Source organism: Anser brachyrhynchus (genome assembly GCF_964034855.1).
Source record: "Anser brachyrhynchus genome assembly, chromosome: 20".
Lineage (NCBI taxonomy): Eukaryota > Metazoa > Chordata > Aves > Anseriformes > Anatidae > Anser > Anser brachyrhynchus.
Genome location: NC_137713.1, coordinates 12,045,617 through 12,068,510, shown reverse-complemented (window position 1 = coordinate 12,068,510; position 22,894 = coordinate 12,045,617). Strand labels below are relative to the sequence as shown.

Here is a 22,894-nt window from a genome sequence, read left to right as displayed (position 1 = left end):
GTTGGTCAAAGTTTGTCTGTACTTCTACCAGTGCCATCAGGTCAGGAGTGTGATGCCTTCCTGGGCATTGCCATTGTCCTGATTGTTTAGGAGCAGAGCTGGGAGTGCTCAGGAGCTGATCTGAGCCAAGTGGGGTCCGGCTCTGCTGGGCTGAGCGGGGTTTAGCCCCCCCCAGGCTTTGTGGGCTTTAAGATTACTGGCGATGGATAAATAATGCTTTCCTCAGAGAAGCCTCATCCCCACACCACAAGTGAAGGCTTTGCTTGTTGGATGTGCAACAGGACCTGGGTGAACCAGAGCATGACTCAAGCTGGGATGGGTCCAGGCCTCAATGTGGAGACCTCACAGCAGCATCTGCTGTGAGACCTTTTTTGAGATTCGCTTTTTATAGCAGCCCCTGCATGGCATTAGTGTCCTATAAATAGCTGTCCCTACTCTGCGCTGGCAGGCAGCTGTGGCACCCCCGGTGCTGCAGGCTGGTGGGCGATGGCAGGCCCAGCTGCACCCACTGTCACTCTGGGTGACAAACCAGGGCTGGGGCTGCCTTCGTCTTCTGGGTCTTCAGCGTGGCCTCAGGGAGCGGCTTACAAGGGCCCTCTGCCCGGGTCCCATCTTGGCTTCCTTGAAGCTTAATGATTAATGTTAAGCAACTAATGGCCCGTGTGACTTGGGATTTTTTTAGCACCTTTTCAGAGCACAGATAATTTATTTCTGCTGCTGAAGGGACCCAGGACCTTCCTGCTTTGTGGAGCAGGGGCGATAATGTCTGCAGCTTCAGGAGTGCTGGGGAGCAGGAACCTGGGCCAGGACTTCGGGGTGGCCTCAGCCTCTGCAGCCTTGCCTCCTGTGCCTCAGGCAGTTGTGAGAGGCAAGCAGAAGGGCTCCCGGGGGGATGGGACAGGGCCGAGCTCGGCCTGGTCTCTAAAACCAGACCAGCTTCAGCTCGAATCCTGTGAGGGCCGAGCGCACAGTGTCGGCAAGTGGTGTGGGGGGGGTTGCTATGGTTTGGTTCTGTTTGTGGCTGCTCCAAGCAGGATGGAGGGGAGATGGCCTGCAGGGTCTGGGGTGAGCTGGGGGTGCGGGAGGATGGGCAGCTGATTCTCCACAGCACACCCTGGGCTTGGGGAGCTGCAGAAAAGCAGTGACACTGAAGTGGTCTGTGCCACAATGTTGAGAGCTGCTGTGACAAAGGCAGGGGCCCCAGCAGAAGGCAGGTCAGAGGGGTATCTCCAGCTTGGTCTGGCACTGTGGCGCTAGCGGGGCCAGCCCCACTGAGCTCCTGGGGCCTGCAGTGGAGCCAGCTGGGCTGCTGGGCCTGATAGCAGGCAGTGGTCGGGCGCCGGCAGCTCCACCACTGTGCGATAGCTGGGGCCCAGCAGCACACACTTATCTGGGTGAGTGCTTGAGAGGCAGCGAGCTATTTGGCAAGTGCCAGGGTGCTCAAGGGCAGGGTGTCCCCACCAGACTCCACAAGCCACCCAGGGAGCTGGAACATGGACTGCTGCTGTTGCTGTGCTGTGTGCCTGTGTTCATGCTGCCACTGCACTGAGCCAGCTTGGGGCTTAGCACCACATGCTTCCCTGCACACCAGGGGTCTTGCAAGGCCCTTGGTAGCAGCATGGGTTGCACCTCTGGAACAGGCATGTGGCCCCCCCCGGGTGAGCCGCCCCCTGCCCAGCTCCCTGTCAGCCAGCTCCCCGCGCTGGACTTTGGAGCCTGTCCTGGAGCCAATATTGACTCTCCTGCCTCAGGTCATGACCCTTTTATCTGCCCAAACAGACCCTCCATGGCAGGCCAGAGATCCCAGGAGGCTACAACCCCACCCACCCACCCCAAGCCCTGCAGCAGGGGTACCACGTGGGGGGGGTCCCTGCCCTGGCAGCACTGTGACCAGCCTAGGAATGGGACTGGGTGCCTACCTGCCTGCTCAGCACCCGCTGGGCTCTGGCATCACGAGAAGATGTCCGAGCTTCAGGGCACCCACCACTGGGTGCCAAGGGATGCCCTGGCACCACAGGGCCCCTGCACAGGGGCTGCGTGCCAGCAAGTGCACATCAGTGCTGTCTCCAGCTCTGCTCAGGTGTGGCTGACAGCAGCACCAACTCCTGGGGGAGGCAGACAGTATCACTCACCTTCTCCCAGTGTCCCAGCCCCCGCCAAGGGACAGTGGCGGGGGGGGGGGGGGGGGGTGGATTAAAGGCACTTCGTTTCATCGGTCACACCAGCGACCCTGGCACACAAAGCCCTGCTGAGCTCAGTGGCTGCAGCAGGCAAGGGGCTGGGGCTGTGTAACCCATCCCTGCTGCGGCCTCAGGGCTGGCCGCTCACAGCTCGCCCTTGGCCATGGGCCCCGCCACTGCTCCTCTAACTACGGCTGGGCAAAGGGTGCAGCTCCCTCAGCCAAGCTGTGCCTGTCTCTTTCAATCCTGCAGCAGCCATCTGCAGGGTGACAGTAAGGCCAGGACAGGCTGGGGTCAGCGCTAGCCCCTGCCTCTGCCCTAGGGTGCTTGGCAGGGCTGAGGAAGCCTCCCAGTGACTGGGTTAGGGTACAAGGGCTGCTCTCACGCTAAATGCATGTTGTTAGCCTGGCCCTGCTGGGGCTGGCAGTGGGGAGATCCCGTGCAGAGGGGCTGTGGGGAGGGGAAATGGCTGCCCCCACAAGCAGCCCTCTGAGCTCGCAGCTCTTGTCAGGGCTCTGAGCTCAAGGCCTTCGCCAGTGCTAACCTGGATGTGCTAAGGAGGCTCCCTCACAGACTTGTTGCTCTTGAAGGAGGGACAGGGAGGCCCCCAGTGCTGGCTAATGAATGAACAATTAGAGGACGGAGAGGTCTGAGCCCAGCTCCCCACTGGCGCCAGGCACGGACCAGAGGCAGCCCAGCCCAGCCGGCCCAGAGCTGCGCTGCCCCCGCCGTGCCGAGCCGTGCCCTGGTTCCCTCCGCGGGGCAGGAGCCCCTGCGCCCGAGTCCTGGCAGAGCCACCCCGAGCCAGGCCTGGCTGCCCACACTGCTCCCGGTGCCCTGGCCAGCCCCCCCTGCCCACGGTGCGGAGCGGACAGCCCCCGGCTCCGCCCCACAAGAAGCCATGACAAGCACCAGCTGAGGCTTGAGTTTCCCTCCTGACAATGGGGAAGGCGAGATGGGCTTGTAACTGGAGCAGGGGATAAATAAAGCTGCCCAGAAGTTTCCATTACCCGCACCTCGGGCTTCTGTTTGGCACATCAAAGCCGAGCCCTTTCCCACCCCCCACTCTGGGTCCTGCGGCCCCCAGCCCAGCACCCCAGCTCCCAACCAGCCACGCTGCCTGGGCACTGCACTGCCCCACAGGTCCTGCTTGTGCCCCGAGCCCCCCCTGCCTGGCACAGACACCCCAGCATCTCATGGTACCAACACGAATCACCTACCGAGCAACGGAGTGGAAAAGATTATTCATCAGGACGACACGCGCACAAGAAACCTGCAGTGGGAGGCAGCAGGTGCCAAGCCCAGCCATGGAGAAGCCACGGTGCCAAGTGGGGCTGAGCCGGACAGAGGGAGCTGCATGCTCCCCTTGCTGAGGGGCACCATGCCAGCATGCCAGGCATGGGGTGCAGGGAGCCCCCAGGTGCCCACCCCAGCCCAGCACCTGGGATGCTGGAGGAGGAGGGCATGGCGTGACCGGTCCCAAACACAGCAGAGGGGACGCTCCCTGCACAGCCTGGGAAGAGCCTGGCAGGCATGCACCCATCACACTGCCCGTCCCAGGGACTGTGGCCCCTGGCCTGCCACCTCAGCTCCTTCCAAGCCTGGGGGCTCCCATGCGGTTGTTCTCAGCCCCCTCGAATTCCTCCGAACAGCATGAGGCTCAGTTTGAAATAACACATCCAGGGTTTATTGTTTTTTCCATTCCTTGCAGCTAATGATTTAAAAAAAAAAATCTAAAATAAATTACAGAATTAAATAAACACAAACTGGATTATTCCCCTTCCTGCCCCGGCCCCTGCTGCCCTCCCCCCCACCCTCCCAAAGAAAGCGTTAGAACAGTCACTGGATTTGGCAACAGCAACAAAAACAAAACAATCTCTAGGAAAAAGCAGCTACTTGTCAGGGTCGAGTGGTGCCCGGGGAGCTCCCTTCGGGTCCCGCGGACCTCGTCACCCCCAAACCAGTGTGCATTCACTCTCCTGCCACTCCGCCTTTGCCCTCGCCCCTTCCCTGCACCCGGTGGCTCCCGCTCCAGAGCGGACTCCCGGGAGGCTCCACTGCACTCCCCCGTCCCTTACCCGTGACACTCGCTCTCCCAGCATGCCGTCCCCAGGGAGAGGCAGACCCTGCTCTAGACGTGCGTTGGGTTGTCCAGATACGGGTCTGTTTTGGTCATATGCAGCATGACCGTTGGAGCTTTGTAGTGGCAGTGCACCCCGCTGCAGCTGACCCCACTGCAGGGCTTGCCCCTAGTCCTCATGCCCAGCTTCCTGTTGCACAGGCTCTGCCAGGTCTGCAGCGTCTTGGAGCTCCATACCCATACCCCACTGGTGATGCCCACCACCAGTGACATGAAAATCTTTAGCATAAAGACGGCCACGGTGGGCACCGAGGCCTCCAAGGAACAGTTGGCTGCACGCCGGCCAGGAAGGGGCACGCAGCCACGCTCCAGGGCCCTGAGGTTCCAGTAATCCATGTTCAGCCGCTCATAGAAGTAGCAGACGATGACGCAGGTGGCCGGGACAGTGTAGAGGATAGAGAAGACACCGATCTTCACCATCAGCTTCTCCAGCTTCTCTGTGTTGGTACCGCCTGTCTTCATGATCTTCCGGATATGAAAGAGGGCAACAAAGCCTGTAAGGATGAAGGAGGTGCCGATGACCAGGTAGCAGGAGAGTGGGATGAGGACAAATCCAGTCAGGGCGCTGACATCCATGCTCCCCACGTAGCACAGCCCTGTCAGCTCATCCCCTGCCACCTTCCGCATGGTGAGGATGACGATGGTTTTCATAGCCGGGATGCCCCAGGCGGCCATATGGAAGTAGCTGCTGTGGGCTTCGATGGCCTCGTGTCCCCACTTCTTCCCAGCAGCCAGGAACCAGGTGAGTGTGAGGATGACCCACCAGAGCGAGCTGGCCATGCCGAAGTAGTAGAGGATGAGGAAGACAATGGTGCAGCCCGTGCTCTCCAGTCCCTCCTGGATGATGTAGAGCTCCCCATTCTCCCGGTCGCAGGCGATGTTCTCAGCCCCTGCTACCGAGCGGATGATGAAGGCCACTGAGTAGACGTTGTAGCACATGGAGAGGAAGATGATGGGTCTCTCGGGGTACTGGAAGCGGTGCGGGTCAAGCAAGAAGGTGAGCACGGTGAAGGCAGTGGAGACAAAGCAGAGGGTAGACCAGACAGCCATCCAGATGAAGGCAAAGTCTTTGTCCTCCCGGGACCAGTAGACATCCACCCCGGGGGAGCACCTGGGCGCGCAGGAGAGGCTCTTCTCCACGTACTGGAACTTCTCGGGGTTGTCGCAGGCCCCCAGCCCATCGGGGCCCCGGCCCTCGGCAGTGCCCGGTGGCCAGGGCCGGGGTGCCACAGGCAGCATGCCCTGGCCCTTGTGGGGCTCGGCGGCCGAGGCGTTCTCGGGGGCCTCCATGCAGAGGGCGTTGGGGTCGTTCTTGGTGGGCAGCTTGCCGCAGTCTAGCGACTCAGGCCAGCCGAAGTTGAACTGCTCCATGATGGGGACGCACTTATGGCGGGCCTGCTCGCACATGGGGCGGCAGGCGGGGATGCTGGCGCTCACCTGGTCGGTGCACATGGGCGCGTAGAGGGAGCAGAGGAAGAAGCGCAGGTGGACGTGGCAGCCATACTCCACCAGCGGCGCGAACTCGTGCAGCTTCAGCGCAGCCTCGCGCTGGCTCTCGTGGCCCAGCAGGTTGGGCATGCGGGTCAGGTTGTACCCGATGCCGCGGCACATGGGGATGTCCACGGGCTGGCACCGCGCCGCCCGGCCCCGCGCCGCCTCCAGCGCGCCCAGCTCCAGCCCGCGGCCGGCGGCCGCCAGCTGCCACAGCACCGACAGGGCCAGCCGCAGCCGCAGCGCCGCCATGGCCCCGGCCCCGGCCCCGGCCCCGCGGCTACAGCGCCGCCATGGCCCGGCCCGCCCGCGCCCTCCGCCGCCCCCGGGCCCCCGGACCGGCCGCTCGCTGCCGCGGCGGCGCCGCCCCGGGGCAGCGCCCCCCGCCCCCCGCCGCCGCCGCCGCCGCCGCCCCGCGCCCCATGCGGCGGCGGCTCCGCGCCGCGCCGAGCCCCGCCGAGCCCCGCGCAAGGCGGCGGCCCGGGACAGCACCGCCCGCCCCGCGCCGCCGCCACGCCCCCGGGGCGGGCACGGGGACGGGGCCGCGCCTCTGCCGGAGGTGGGGGGCGGGGGGGGCGGCGGGGGCGGCCCGCGCGCGAGTGGGGGCGCGGGGACCGCGGGGCGGCCCGGGAGCGGCAGCCGGGGGGGGGGGGGAGAGGGGGGCGCCAGCCCCACGGCCGGTGCCGCGGCCACCCTGGCATCCCCGGGAAGGGCTCCGGTGCCGCCCGGGCAAGGGCGCCGGGGGGCCGGGGGGCGCGGGGGGACCGGGGGCGCCGGGGGGGCCGGGGGGCCGGGGGGAACCGGGGGCGCTGGGGGGGGCCGGGGGCACCGGGGGCCCGGTCTTGCCGCTGTCTCCGGCCCCCAGTCGGGCCGGGCTGCCGGGAGAGCAGCCCCGCGGGCACGGCGGGGCAGCACCGGGAGCCGGCGCGCTGCAGGCGGGGTCCCCGGGACCAGCACCGGGGGTGCCCGGGGTGCGGGCTGGCGCCGGGGCGCAGCGCCGTTCCCAGGCATTCCTGCAGACAGCGCCGAGCCCTGCTGTTTATTTAGTAACGAAAGAACAGGCTGTCAGCGCTGTTCCTAATCGCCGTCCACACGCTGACACTCCAGCCGTATATTATTTAAACATACCCAATTCTGTGATATAAGGAAATTCCATGGGAGCCGCTTATCAGTTACTCCAACAGTGTGGGAGATAAGCAGAGCACTGGAATTCCCTTGTCACAGCGCAACTGCTCGCCCAGCTCTGGTGCCACTGGGAGATGACAATCGGGGAAAGGCGTTAGCGGGGTGCTCACCGGGGCTGTGCCTTGGGTAAGGTATGCCACGCTTCCCCTCGTGTGCTCCAAGAAATGGGCATTTGTGTCGTTGGCGTTATTTGTTTATTTATTTTTTCCCTGCTGCAGGGCAGATTTGGGGGCAAATCCCCACCCACGGGCCACTTGGCAGGAACAGCTATGTCACCAGGGATGATGCTGTGGCTGAGTTGGGGTGGCACCAGCATGACAGGTACTAGGACCTGTCCTTGGGGTCCCTTGTCTTTTTCTTGTCCCTTCCTCCCTTTCAGCCACTCCAAGATGTGGCCCCACGGCAGGGCCGTGTGTCCCACATAGGGCGAGGGACCCAAGGGTGGCACTGCCACCACTTCAGGGCACCCCACACCCCAAAGCCCAGCTCCTGGCTTCTTGCAGCTGAGGCAAACCCAGCATCCCTTTATGGATCCGTTTGCTAAGAAAAACTTGGAAACATGACCTGGCAAGAGCCACGAGTCTCAGAAAACAGCTCTGAGTGCCCAGCAGGGGTTTGGGTGTGCAGCGGGCACAGCAGTGCCCACAGAAGGGGGCTGGCAGGGCCCCAGGGTGCCTGAGCCTCTGCACTGCCATCTTGCCTGAGCCGCCTCCCGTTTTGCTGACACTGGGTCCTCCTGCACGTTCATCCAGTGGGGTTGCGCAAAGGGAAAAATCTATCTGGACACTTCTCGCTGCCCCCGCAGCTCCCAGTGCTGCTGCCTGGACTGTGAAGGGTTAATGGGGGGGGCGAACTCACAAATAAATGTCTTTTAATTTAATTTTGCTTTAATATGTAAAACTGTTGCTCTTGGCAGGGGGTGCTGCAGCCCAGCCAAGAGCAACATGTGGATTTTCAGAGTCAAGGGGCTCCCTTTAATGCAGAGCAGTGGCCACTGCTCAACTCCGCCCTGCACCCCAGGGTGGCACCCTGGGAAGCCCCCCCACCCCGACACCAGTTCAGGTGCCTCACGGGATGCCCAGGGGGCCCAAAGGCCCTATGTGGAGAGCAAAGGATCCGTGAGGCCTCCCCAGCACCTCACACACCCGCTGCATGGAGGCTCAGTCCCTGCTGTGGGGGCAGGAGCGGGGAACAACTGTGCCACTACCCCCCCCCCCCCCCCCAAACTTGGCCAAATCTTGACCATTTGGTGTGTTGACAGTTAATGGGGCGATCAGTGGTGACCATGCCCGCCCACTGGTAAGCAACCTGCCCAGCTATCCACGGCAGTGCTGGCCCCCCTGTACCTGCCAGCACAGCCCCCGTGGCACAGCTCAGAGGGGCGGGGAGCACTGGGGCTGCTGGGGGGTGGGCACGCTGAAAGCACCGTGCCCATGGCTGGGACAGCGAGCAGCACGGCCACGCACAGAAGCCGAGGTCTCCAGCAGGTCTGGACGCCTTGCAGTGAAAACAAGAACACCAGGTAGAGCAACACAGCAGATTTATGGCTTTGGAAGTGTCCCTGGGCTGAGAATCCAATATCAATAGCTTGAATAAAGAAATCACAGAGGCTGCACAGAAATCCTGCCCGGGAAGCGTCCAGGCTGGCGGAGTGAGGCCATATCGCAGGAGCCCGGGAGCCTGTGGTTCCTGGCAGCAGCTTTGCCCCATTTCCTTTCTTCCCGTCAACAGGGCTTGCAAACCTGTGCAAGATTCTCAGCAAGGGGAGGGAGAAGGAGGGCAGGAAGGCCACGGGTTGAGAATAATCCCATGTTGCTGCCTGGCTGCAAAGAAAGGCTGCAAGATGCTTCCCCCCCCCCCCTCCCCCAGCATCCACATGGATGGGCACGGGGTCTGGGGGGATCCCTTGGCACCAGTGATGGGGACAGCCTCGATGGGAGTGATGGAGCAGGGGAGGGGGGATGATGGAGAAGGAGAGGCTGTGATGGAGCACAGGAAGGGGTGATGGAGGGGGAGAGAGAGATAGAGCTGGGAAGGGGCCTGGGGCGCTGCGCCATTGAGCCCTGACAGGGGCAGGCAGGATGTGCACAGGGACGTGGGGGCCCCGTGCCCTCTGTGCTACCTCTGCCCCAACCCTCGCCAGCTGGTTCAGGTCTGCCCAGGTGGTCCCAGCTCTTTGCAGTGCCAGGTTCGCAGGCAGGGGCTGTGGCAGGGACTTAAAGCCCAAAAAGCAAGGACAGGCCAGCAGCTGTGCCCAGGAGCAAGCCTCAGCTCCAAAGGACCCTGTGCTCTTGGTACCAGCTGGAGGGAGGACGAGGGCACAGCCCTGCGGGGATCCAGGCAATTTTCCCTTCCTGAAGAATTTCACAGGAATAGCTGGTGTGAAAGGCCAAGTGGTTCAATTTCAAAGGGATGCCAGCACCAGGGATGGATAGGCTGGGGAGCAGCTGAAGGGGGCTATCCTGGGAGGGCCCCCCCCCCCGGGCTGTGCCCCACATCAGGCACTTCATGGGGCCCCAGGCTGGCACCCACCTGGGCACCTGTGTGGACAGCTGGGTCTCCCTGCACCAGTGGTGTTGGTGGCCACAAGCGATCCCCAAGACTGGAACCTTTCTATTCCCATGCCAGGCAAACGCACATACGTGTGCGCAGCAATGTGCCTGCCAGCCTGGAGCAGGCCATGGGATGCTCTGCACCCTGTGGCCTCCATGAGCAGCCCCCACTCAGCACCAGACCGCCCACTGTAGGCATGTGGCAGTGGAGCTGGAAGCTGGGGATTTCTGGGGACAGACACTGAAGAAATGGGGGCAGGAACCTGGCACCGGCAGGAGGAGGCGGGTGAAGCAGATGGAGTTTCGTGGCACTGTCCCTGCCCCAGCCCCAGCCCCAGCCCCAGCCCCAGCCCCAGCCCCAGCCAGCATCAATGGAAGGGAAAAGCCATTTCTTCCCTGACTCAGGCATTAATTATAGCAATGCAATGAGAACCCCTGGGGGGGGGGGGGGGGGGGTGGATTAACAACCCCCCTCATCCTGCTCCCAAGCTGCAGCTATTTTTATGGCTTCACGGGACTCTGCAGCGTGTGTCACCGGGCAGGCAGCCCTGTCTAGGAAGGACACTGTGGGCATGGCAGCACCAGAACATGGCATGGGGCAATCCACGGAGCAATGGGCACGGCCTCACATCCTGGGGGTTCCTGCTGTCCCCCCAGATGCTACCTGACAGCCCTGCAAGGCTGCATGTTGAGACACCCTGGCCCTGGCATGTGTAGCCTTAAAGGACAGGGCTTGTCCCCTCCTCGTCTCACTCCCCTTCCATCTGCACACTCACTCTCCCGGCTGTCATGGCAGGGGATGTCATGTTCTCCCAGTCCTGGTGCCAGGCTGGTGTGGGGTAGGAAAGCGATGCCCAAAGCTCTGCAGGGTCTCTGAGGGAGCTGTAAGAGCCCCATCCATGCCCTTCCAGCTTTGAGCCAAGCCAGGGCCTGACCCAACACTGCATCATGGGGAAGAAAACCTCTTTGCAAATGCCCCTGTGTCCTTTGGCCCCTGGCAAAGGGGAATGGCTGGGAGCCGTGGACGCGGTCCCCTGTTTGCATTCCCCACGTAAAAGGGAGATTATGCAGCCCTGGGCAGTAAGAGGTGCTGCTGAAATGTTGAAAAAAAAGGCAAAGCAGGGTACTGGGTGCTGAGACCCACACCAGGGATCAGGGTGAGTGGCATGGGGGCAGAGAGGACAGGCTGAGAGCCCTGCATGGAGACTGGCTCGAGGCTGCTCCCGCCTTGTGCTCTCCACTTTCATCTCCGTCAGCAGGGTGCTGGGGATGCTCAGTGCCCACTGCTAGCCCTGAGCTTCCCCTCACTGCTCCCAGCGGGTGGCGGAGGAACAGGATTTATCCTTACTGGCAGAGGGGATGTGGGCAGAGGGATGGCATCCCAGATGCACCAGGCCTCGTTAGGGCAACAGCAGCCTCCCTCCAGAGCACAATGGGGCAGCATGGAGGAAACGTCCTGCTGCTGGCAGCCATCCCTACCCTAGAGCAGCTGGGGACAGGCAGCACAGGGCACGGCCCTGGCCCCCTGAGAGCCCTGGGAGCCTGAGGGACCAGCACGTGGATGGGGACCATGTGCAGCGTGGGGCTGGTGGCTCCCCAGCCTCCATGCTCAGGGGTCAGAGCGGGATGACAGTGGGGTGCCCCTGGGGGAGCCCCAATTGGGAGGTGGCTAGCATGGGGACAGGCGAGAAAATTAGGCTGTCCCCCACCATCTCCCTTGGCTGCTTTTCCTGCAGACAGCATTTTTAGCTGGTGAGTGTGGCTGATAATGCAGCTGGCGGCACAACTGGCTACCTCCAGCCTCCTTGGAGGGCTGGGACGCACAAGCCTGGCCTGGAGACCCCAGCCTGCCCCAACGTCCTCCCCAGAAAGCTGGGCTGAGCCGTGTCCTGCCCCAGCCTTCTTGCTCACCCCAGCAGACCCTACCGCAGGGAGGACAGGACGCAGGCAGGCCTCAGCAGCAGGCATTCACTCTGAACCCTACTGATGGCAGCACCAGCAGTTCACAGCAGCTGCCTCACAGAGGCTGGTGGAGGACTGGAGCTCGCTGCCAGCAGACCGAGCTCTGGGAACAATGGGTCATACAGCCACCAGACCAGGCCATGGGGTGACTGTCTGCCCCACAGCTGACCTTCAGCGTTCCCCAGTGTCCTGGCAGACCAAGAACAGGCAGAGGAGGAGCATGGTGTTTGAAGCAGGCTCTGTTGTGCTCCCAGATGACTTCCCAGGCTAGCACAGAAGCCCTTTCATCCCCAGCCCCGCTGCCTGCCTCTTGCACCCGCCTGCTTTGCCAAAATGGAGCTCTTCCCCAGGACGCCGTATCCCACAGTCCCGTGGTGCCGCCGGGCTGCGCTCCCAGCATGCCGGTGTCAGCGGCGGCCCCGGTGCAGGCACACACTCGGCTCTTTCTTCACCCGGTCCAGGCCCCTCGGCCCCGCGCACAGCCCGGTGCTGGCAGGCGGGCCTGCACTGCACAATGTGCCTCCTTGTTCGCCCTGTCCCAGGGCCTGCTTGCGGGGAATGGCAGGGAATCGCCTCCGTTTCCTGCTGGAGTTTTATTACATCTCCATATAAATAAATAAATACAACTCAGAGGAGAAGACGAGAACCATGGGGCAGCTTGGAGCCAGGCAGGACGTGGGCTGGGCTGAGCCCTGTGGCGGGGCCAGGAGAAGGGGGGAAGAAACCAGGTCTCACCCTGCCGGGAGCACCCCAGCATGGCATGGGACAGTGGGAACACGCTCTTCCTGCCCTTCCATCCTTTCATCCCCTCGTCTGCATCCCTATGCTTTCTTGCCTTTCACACTGCGCAGAGCAGCGTGCTCCCCAGGCAGAGTTTCAGGCTCTTCCAGGCATCCCTGCCTTCCCCCACTCTTGTGCCTCTCCTTCATCCTCCAGTGACTGCAGCGGCCCTGTCCTCGCACCCAGCTCCTCACAGAGCTGATAGCCAGGACACTGTGCTGGCCTGGAGATGCTTTTAACTTCCTATTGAGTGGGCCAAAGCGCCCATTCAGCCAAACCAAGGCAGGTCTCCAGTGAAAGCTGAATGCACTGAACCCACAGAGCCCCCAAAACCTCCCCTGCCGCCTGTAAGCATGAGTGGCCTCTTGGCAGTCCCATGTGCACATGCCAGAAAGTCACAAAATGATAGAATCACTTAGATGGGAAAAGGCCCTTCAAATCATCGAGTCCTCCTCGTGCTTGCTGCAGACACCCCTGTGGCAGCTGGAGGCAGAAGCCTTTCTCCCAGCTGCGCAGCCATGCTGAGGAGCCGGGGCCAGCACCCAGCTACCACAGACACTGTCACGGGGCAGGGGTGGCCTGGGAAGAGTTTTGGTGCTTCCACCAGTGCTTTTAAGTGGGTTGGCTTCAAGTCCTTCAGCGAAGTTCAGACTGAGCCCTGTGAGCAGACTGAGGCAGATGAGACTAAAGCAATCTCCAGCTGAATATCTGCACATCCCTGAGATCCCATCCCCTTCCCAATGCCCCGTTACTGGACAGAGCTCATTGGCACTGGGGAACGCAGCACTACGCCACTTCTTTTCTTTCCATGACCCAAGTCAGCCCATGTTTGGGTCACAGTCCTTCCTCTTTGTGACAGCTCCTACCCAATGTTGTGTCTCCTCTTGCTCTCAACTGACCCCCTGGTACGCACGTCCTCCCCTCCCATCCAGATCTTCCTTCAGTACTTCCCTCATCTTCTCCTCTCTGTGTGGAGTGCGCTCAGACCATCATTTCCAACCTGTCCAGAGATTTGTTCCAGGGAGAAGTTCTTCAGCCATGTCTCTTATCTGTTTACCTGGGCACCGTGGTCATTCAACAATTTCCATTGGTATCTCCACCCAGCCTTCGCGCATGGTTGATAACCACACAATTCTTCATTTCAGTGTGCTTACAGCTGAGCTGCTGCGGATGAGCTGCTGCAATAAGGAGCTGGATTACTCCGGCACCCTACAAGGCCAGGACTGACACTGATGTCCTGGCCAAGCCAGGTGGACACTGAGTTTTGTACACTTTTGGACAAAGGATTTCCAGCTCCAATTCAACTGAAAACAGAGCCCTTCTGCCTTGCTGCCTCTCACCGCCTGCAGACATTTGGACTTCATGCCCAAACAATTGTTTCCTTATCATCACCAGTCATTCTGGTCCTCATCGAGCCTCGCAGTATCAGACGCCTGGTCAGATGGTCTCTTACAATCGTGATTGATCAGCAAACATCGATTGCCTGCCGACACCCGCTGGCAGTGCCATACCCACCCCGAGACACTCCTCGGGGATGTCCCAACCTGACCCGAGTGGGATGCCCCAGGGACAAAGTTCAGGCACAGAGGATCCAAAATGGAGAACTAAAGCCCCAGGGAAGCACTGGTGTATGCGAGCAGCTGCAGGTCCTGGGAGCGTGCAGTGCACCCCAGCAGGACGCTGCTACCAGCGGCATGCCACACACCTGGTAAAAGACATCCTAATACACAAACATCTATGAAAATACTAAAGAATGCAAAGCTTTAAAAAAAAAAAAAAAAAAAAACAGTGCAGATGGTGGGTAATCAGAGTGCCTCCTTAATTTTTGAAAAATTGGATTTTCACAAGATGGGGTAGTGCCTCCTTAGGGCTGTCATCATGGCACTGAGAGCTCAAGACAGGAACTTGGAATGGAAACCCTCAGGTATGTTAAACAAAAATATTATTTACCATTCACTTACTAACCCTGTTCTCATCTGGGGAAAAAAACACAGAACTCCAATGTTTATTTAACAGGACTCAGCAGTTTGGGGTTTTGCCGATGGTGCCTAAATATAGTTCATGAGAAACAAATAATCTTTCAGGGGATGCCCCCTCCCTCCACCTCTCAACCACCTTTCTTTAAAGGTCAGACAACAGCAGGGAAGGCTCTGACACCACTCTGGCAACTGCTGGCACTTGGGCATGATTTCTAAGGGAAGCGAAGGCTGGTGCACCAGCAGCTCCACGAGGGTTAGTTGAAGTTGACACGCGGGCACTGTGTGGGGCTCGCCCTGCGACACTGATCCAACCCATTCGTGTGCTAGAGGAGGGCTTTGCTCTGTCCCGTTCCTACCTCTGGCTGGTCCCCTTTGGGCCTCTGCTCCCCTCTAATCAGCACCAGCCCTCTAAGTGAGCTGGGAGCACTCAAGGAGACACAGAAGGGCAAAGGCTCATATGCAGTACTGGGCAGGGGAATGCCTACAGGTCACGTCACATCCTGCAGCGGAGCCAGAGCAAGGTCCCAGCTCTCAGTGCTGGCAGATCACCCTGAGCCCTGCGAAGTACTCGCTTCTGCCATACACAGTGGAGGCAGGAGAGCTGCTGCCCAGGAAGGGGCCACAGCTCCACGGCAGGGAAGAGATGGTAACAGCCATGGAGATGGGAAAGGAAAAAGAGTGAAAGGATTAAAGACAGGGTGAGCCCTCACTCTGCCAAAAGGTCTTAACAAGAAGAGCTCATGGAAGTATTTGCAGAGGATGAAAAGTGACCCAAGCCTTCTTCCCCCCATATCTTCTTTCCCTGATGTCCCGCCCGTGTCTTCCCATCCTTAGCCTCTCCCCAGCTACCTCCCTGGTGCTGGGAAAGGCAGGAGCTTTGCCAGCCGCTTCCCGCACCGGCTCGCCCTTCCAGGCTGGCTTCTGCAGGTGCTCATACAGACATCGGTAGCAAGGAAAAAGGATTTTACTTAACCTGAGTCATCTTTTACCTCTTTACATCCGCCATCATCTTGCCTTGTCTTAAGGGCAAAGAACCAAGAAAAGGAACGTGCCCTGAAGCTGACAATGGCAAGCAGAGCTGGACAGGAATGTAAATGTACCTCCAGATGTGCAGCTTAGACCAGTGAGACACGCTGTGCGAGGCAATGCTGCACAGCACTGCACTGCCGTGGCTGTGGGTGAGCCATGCCCAGCCATGCCAGGCGCTGCCCTCTCAGATGGCTGTCGCCCCAGGGCACGCCTTACTTCTGAGATTCCCTTTCTTCCCACCTGAAAGCCCAGAGGATCACAGGAAGCTGCAGCAGCTGGTCCCTGGCCACCCTCCAAACATCCCCAGCCTGTAAAAGCCCCAAGGGCTCAGGGCAGAGGTGGGATGGAAGGGCAGAGCTCTGCCCACTGCTTCCCTCCCCCAAAATCCCAGAGAGGAGGGAGGCTGCTGGCGGTCCCCCCTCCATCGCGTGCCCAGGGGGACAGGGAGCCCCATGGGTGCTGTGCCGCAGGAGGGGGCAGCAGGGCCAGGTGGAGCCCTCAGAGCACAGCACCAGGTTCCCATCCCGCTGCACTCCAGGGCAGCAGCCACTCTGCCACGGCACAGCTTCCCGATCACATCTCTTCTGCCACCCCAGCCCACACCCCTTGGGGGCCACAAGCACACCCCTTCCCTACAAAGCACAGCTGGACAGGCTGGTCTGTGCCCTGGCAGGCATTTAATGTCACAAACATCCTGGAAAAGGAAAGCCTTCCTTGCTGTCCCCACTCGTCCCACCTCCCACCCTCTCCCCCCTTTGGGCCTCCACATTTTCCATCCTGTGAGTGCAGGAAAATATGAGGGCATGGAAAACCAAACCATTCCCCAGCAGCCATGCCACCTTACTCCTCCTCATCCCCTATCACCTTGCAGTTCACACATTTCCAGTGCCTGTGTCCAGCTCCCGGCTTCTCCTTTGCCCTGGGGAGGCAGGACCTGCCCTGTCCCACCCGGCCCATGGCGCAGGGACGCTGCCCTGTGTCCAGCACCAAGCCCTCAGGGCGTGCTGCGAATGAGAGCAGCTTTCAGCGCTCGCTGAGGCTGTCTGGAAGGAGCCAGCTCTGCCACCGGGACCCAAGGCAGGGAAGAGAGCGAGGGCTCAGGAACGCCAGCTCAAAGCTGCCTGGAAAACCTCTGCAATTTCCCCTGGTCTCTCTGGCACTCGGCGCTTTCCCGTTAGCCTTTCCAAGAAGCAGCTACGCTCAGGGCGACTGCAGGCGCCTTGTGACTGCAAGCCCTTCCCCAGTGCTGTACCCAGCCGTGTCCTGTGGATGTACCGTGCACGGCTCCAGCCTCTGGTAGCTCCACGCTCTCAGCTAAAGCCAGCATTGCACAGGGGGACCAGCCCCTCCGCCTGGCACGTGCACGTCCCCCACAGCCTGCCCCAGCTCACACAAGGCTTGCTCCGTGCCCCCAGGTGTGGGAAGCTCTGGCATTTCTCCCCCCGCCCTGCTGCAGGAAGGCAGAGCTGTAAATCTCACTTTCCCCGCTGCCGGCCAAGTCGGGCAGAGTGTCAAACGCTCCCTGTGCCAGGGCAGGGTCCCAGCCACAGCTTTCAGCCCTATTTTAAGTCAAATCCGGATCCTCCTTTTTCCCACCCACTTCACAGATTTCTCAGCTGCAACCCCAACCTTTTCCTGGACCCTTCCTTTCTGCCCATCCGGACACACACACACGTGCTCGTGCATGCGTGCATTCACACACACAACTGCCCCTGATGAGGGCAGGAGCTCACTGAAGGGGATGCGATCCGCCACCCAAAGTGCTCTTCCAGGAGAATTTCTGCCCCGAAGAAGTCTTATCATCATCCGTCCCTGATGCACAGCTCCTCACACGCCTCCCCACTGCAAAGCTTGTCTTCAGCATCCTGTTGACTCAAAGCAGGATCTTGTGTGCCTTCAAACTCCCACATCCCATAGCCAAATGGAGGAGAGGTCCCAAGGGTCCTGTGCAGCATGATCCAGGGCCAGCTCCAGCAGCGCTTCCAGGGCTTCTCCACAGCCTGACTTGGGCGGAGCAGGGCTGCCCCCTGCAGCAGCAGGTCCCTAGGGTCACACACATGGGGCCACTGAGTGCAAAGGCCTGGGCGTTGCTCACCCAGGGCTGGCAGGGCCTGTGGGCTCACCCCGCCATGAGAGCATTGCCGTCAGAGCATCAGGACAGCGGGAGCCCTTCAACACACTCGTGTCTGTAATAGGGATGGCCACAACAACAGATGAACCAGCAGAGCCGCCTAAGGGCTTGGGGGATGCTCCATCTCCCAACCTGTGCAGGTTAAACCCCTCCCAACGGCACCCTTCATCCACAGTTTGCATCAAGCAGACTGACCCACGGGGAGGTTGCTCACTGAGCTGCAGTCCCACATACGAGCACCTCCTGAGGGGGAAAAAAGGGTGATGCCTGTGTCAGCCGTAAGACAGAGCAACAGCAAACAGATGTTCACTGAAACAACTGCTAATTGTTCCCAATTTCAGCCAGGCCTTGAATACTCATCAGCACATGGCACGATCCCTAATGCATTTCGCAGGATGGTGAGGAATGACGGCAGCTGACCACAGGGGAAGGAGCACCGCCACAGCTCCGGTGCTGCCGACCGAGGCAGAGGGGGATTTGTGTTCACGCTCCTTTGACAGAAAAGGAAAATGTGGACCAAAAAGGTAGCTGCTCTGTGCTTTCACAGCAGCACCTCAGGCTCTGCCTGAGTTATGTTTTGCATGTGTTTGAGGATGCCAGGGGATCTGCAAGGATGCTGCTGCCCCACTGAAAGGCTGTGGCTCAGGGCAGCGGCAGGGGCCTTTCCCAGGACAGGCCCCGGGACACGACAGCCCCCTCACCAGGCATTCCTCCTGCTTCTCACTGTAGCAAAATCTTATTCCAAGCCCTCCCCATGCTTTGAGATGTACCTAATACAGCAATTGCCTTTCAGACAGGGGTGGATGGAGACCTGACCTTGCTTCTCACCAAAGCCAGTGAGAACATTAATTAGGCCAAAAAAACAGTGGGCAGACTATCCGGTTTCTTAAGCAAGAACACGCAGGTTAGTAACATCCACACTGCAGAAATGTCCTTTAACACAGGGCCCCACACAATCCCAGGATGAAGGTCAACTCATGTACTTTCCTCAAGCTGCCTCAGCGGAGGTCCAGTGGCAAAGGAGGCGACCCCATGGCCAAGTGAGTCCCACAGCTTTCCTTGGGCCAAGCACTGAGGCGGGATGCTGTTCTCACGTGGCACTGCGTCCCTGCCCCACGTGCTCCTCCTGGCGTGCAGGCTGTTGTTTCCCATCAGGCTGCAAAACAATACCTGTGCACAGCACTTCCAACGTGCCCACGGCCACGGCCCTGGGGCCACCACCCAGACCCTGCTCCAGCTGCAGCCCTCGCTCTGCTCCTGGTGTCCAGGACAGCTGCACGCTGCCACCCACCTTCGCTCGCTCCTATGGCTCCACCTCCCCCGGCAAGTGCTGGCCAGCCCTGGGCACCCCACAAACCATCAGATCCGGGACGCAGGGGCTGCGTAGAGGCCACGAGCACAACAGTAGCACCGGCCTGACCCAGGCACATGATCTGTCTGTCCACGAGGACACCTGAGGGAGGCCACCAGGGGTTGTATGGCCGCTCACGGTTGCCTCATACACCTACATGGTTCAGAGGCTGTGGCCTCAAGCTCATGCAAAATAACCAAAGTGTGTCAAACTCAACAAAAAGAGGAAGTCTGGGATCTGCATGCCCTTCGAGGAGTGCTGAAGAGCACACACGAGGAAAGCAGAGCCATTTCATCAGGACCAAGCAAGGCCTCTGCCTGCAGCACCCATGGGAAGGCTAAGCCAGTGCCTCTGCAGGTTGCACAAGGCAGGCCGGGTGCTTGGCTGTCATCCCTGAGAGCTGCTTTCTGCTGCTGCAGGTCATAGGGCTCTTCCCGGAGTCACAGAAAAAAACTTGCCCGTAAGAAGAGTGGCATTGTGAGACCATGACACAGAGGCCTGGCTGTACGCAATACCTCAACACACCCCTAACAAAGAACAAGCCCCTGAAACCTCGCCTGTGCCAGAAAAGCCTTTGCTACTGAACACAGGAGCAAGGCTGAGGAACCCGCAAAGCGCACGCAGGATTTCCTGAGGCCAGGCCCTGACTCTATGGCCTGAGCTCACATCAGTAAATTGCAGCTCCAGGTGCCAGCAGCCCCAGGACACCTTCTCGTGCCCCTGCCTCGCAGGGGAGATGTTTGATGGATGGGCAAAGCAAGCAAATCAGCAGGTCCCCAGCGGGTCTACCCAGCTCGCCCTCATCCATCACCTGCAGCCCAGTCCATGCTGGTGCCCAGCCAGCAGCGACAATGCCTGGACATCACAGCCAGCCGCCGCTCTGGTGCACTGGCGCACTGTGAAAGAAAGGAATTTCTGTATAAATCCCATTTACCATCGGGTTTCTCACTTCCCTTCCAGCAGACAATCACAGCCCTCAGAGCACTGCTGTATGAAGGGACTGTTTAATATATTTTTGGAAGAGGAAAAAAAAATTGCTCAAAAGAGCCTCTTTCAGCTAATAATGAAGTGAATATTATATTAAGAATGAAAACATATTCAGGGTAACTTACAGAGGGAGACAGAAAACCTTTTCATAACACCCTGGCCACAAACACAACTGCCAATTAAACCAGCTTCGTTCTCCAGCCTGTGCCAACACAAACGAGGGGGCAGGGAACATGGAAGCGCTGGGTGCCCATGCAGCTCGGCCCCGGCCAGGCAGCTGGCGCCGCCAAGCAGTTTCCGCTCCGCTGACTTTCAGGCCCAGCTGCTGAAATAAAAAGGCTCGAGGCCCCATCCGGCACGGCTCGGGGCTGCCCCACATGCAGGGGCTCTCAGCCGGGCTGTGGCGATGCGCCAGGGGACGCCTGGCCCTCCAGCCCGTTTCTGCTTCTCCTTGGGAGTAACACCACACTGTGGGGCTGCTTTGGTAAATTTTTGTTTTGCTGCCCTCTTCGCAGAGGGCAGGGTGCAGCACCTGGGTACTGTCACTGTGGGGACAGGAGTCCCCGTGGCACCCAGCCCGAGGGAGCACAAGGGCAGCAGTGTCCCTACAGCAAGGTGCCGAGCTGGTACAGCCAGCGCACGGCCAGCCTCCAGCACCTGCCACGGGCTCTCAGATAGGTGACGCCCGCACCTTGATGCTCTCTGCATTTCCCACCCGACACCCTGCAGGGATGGGGACAGCTCTGCCACCAGGACCACAAAGCTAAGCTCGGACTGTAACAGAGGTGCCGAAACACGGAGCACCTCCGAGCATCCCTATCACCACCAGTGGCCACAGGTCCTCACATGCCCTCAGCACATCACCCCACCTTTGTTTGACATTCCATGCATTTTGGGTACCTGCTGGTGATCCCAGCTCACCCGAACCCCAGAGGGGCTGCAAGCACAGCCCACACACTTGCGTGCACAACATGGCAGGGGCATCGACACCTGCCAACGCTCTCCAGGGTCACATCAGCTGCCATCAGAACAGACAAGGGGGGCACAGCATCCTCACTGCAGGGCTCACTGGCACAGAGCAGTGGTACAAGGAGGGGGGGCCAACAAGCAGGGAGAGCTGGCTGGCAGCTGACACACGAGGCAGGGGTTCTCATTTGCACTTCATGTAGGTTTTTATCCTCACCTTGCAGCCTGAAAAGCTAAACTGATTGGGAAGGAGTGAGGGCATGCATCATCTTGGGTTTTGGTTAAGCTCAAGCACATCCACACCAGGAAAACATCATATGATATCAGATATTTTAATTGCTCAGCCAAGTTCAGAAGCTGCAAGCTGACATTAGATAAACCCACACTGGAAACACAAGACCCCTTTTGAGCTGTAAGTGGTAACCAACCTTTGGAACAGTTTCTCCATGGAACACCCTGAAGATGTTTGTCCAGCTATTTAATAGGGGAGAAAAAATTAGCATTTTGGCCAAAAATAAAAATTCCAGTAGCAAACTTCTCAAAGGCCCACATTTTCTGATTAACAACCAGAAATTGTGTTTCTCTGCAGAGATTTTTCTGTTTTGCCCAAGGACTTGCATTTCTGTTTTAATGCCAAGTAAAGATTCAAGCACATTTTTGATCTTGCCCAGAGGCTGAAAGTTTGCATTTCTTCCTTTAAAAAAATCACAACAGTAGTTTTTGGCATTAATTTCATAAAGACTAAAAAAAAATCACTTCAGCAAACTCTACTTGATCATGCAAAGTCTTTAATACATCAGTAAACTTGTCTTCAAACTAAAGACAGACTCCAGGTCAAATACACACACCACACGGCCCTGGCCTGGGCAGCAGCCTGGGGATGTGTAATTGCCATTACTGGAAGCGCTGCAGTGTGCACAACCAGCAGCTGACAACAGGAGCAGATCTTCCCGAGACTTATCGGAGTCCCTACTGTGAGGCATCTCACCAACATCTACTTACATATATGTGATTTTACACCTTGAATGCCTTCCTTGAGTTTTATCCCTACAAGTTTAGAGAGCAGACGGTTCCACCTTTGCAAGGTTGTCTATGCACAGCTGTGCTGTTTGCACATCCACCCAAAATGGGTGTCATGCTCACTCAACCCAGCACCCAAAGGCTCTCAGAAATGCCAAGATGTCCCACACCAGAGCAAAAGGCTGAGGAAGCACTGTAATAGCTACCTCATGCTGGAAAACACTGCCACATTTATGTCTTCAGGTCTTGTATCTGATCCTGACAATCCCTAAACAATTGTCTGCTTCACACAGGGAAAATGCATCAGCTTCCAATCAAAGGAAGCTATTGGAACGACTTGTACAAAAACAGTATCCAGATATAAAACCCACCAGAAAAACCCTTTAATTGCTCTGCCTTTGACAAAGTATTACCAAGGATGCATTGCCATCTAGTGTCGACCCTGCAAAAAAAAATCCATCATGGTACTGTGAACCAAATGGGGACTGGAAAAGACCAACGCAAAGCACAGGAGACAGGGCCGCCTGTGCAGTCTGTGGGACAAAACAGCTGGGAAACTCTGGCCACAACAGCTGTGGAAATCCAAATGCAAGAAGCCAGCCACACTAAGCAAATGAGAGTCCAGGCTTGAGACCTTTTAACCAGATTTATATCGCCTGCCCATTCATTCAGTCTCACTGAATACCTTCCATGCAACACTTGCTTTTCTGTTGTATGTTATCATCGCACATCAGGACTCTTGAAGCAGGATAAAGCATTACACTGTATAATTAAGACAGGCAGCATTTTGTAATTTTCTGGTCATCAGATTGATGCTCTTGAAGGCTTTTGGAAAAAGCAGGTCTGGCAGAGAGGCAGATTGATTGTTAGGGAAAAGAGGAAGAAACAAACCTCACAATCCTTTTAGACCTGTTTTCTTCAAACTAAGCAGCACAGCAGGTTGGACATTATTCTTCTCAGAGACCAAGATATCCTTCCTCCAGAAGCACAAAGGACAAGAACAAGTAAGACAAGCAAAAAGGTCTACAAGAGGGTTTACAAAGTGCTACCAACCCAAAGCTTTCCTAATTTTCCTTTTTTTTTTTCCTTCTTCAGTACGTCCTACTGAGAGGGCATTTTATTTTAACATTCCATCAGTGTA

General features: G+C 58.7%; 1 protein-coding gene across 1 annotated transcript; it reads right to left on the bottom strand.

Moving 5' to 3' along the window:
- Positions 1-3,844: 3,844 nt before the first annotated feature.
- On the bottom strand, positions 3,845-6,114 carry FZD9 (frizzled class receptor 9). Its single transcript, XM_080563385.1, has one exon. The coding sequence runs from the start codon at positions 6,061-6,063 to the stop codon at positions 4,312-4,314; it is 1,752 nt and encodes a 583-aa protein (XP_080419511.1). The 5' UTR covers positions 6,064-6,114; the 3' UTR covers positions 3,845-4,311.
- Positions 6,115-22,894: the final 16,780 nt, after the last annotated feature.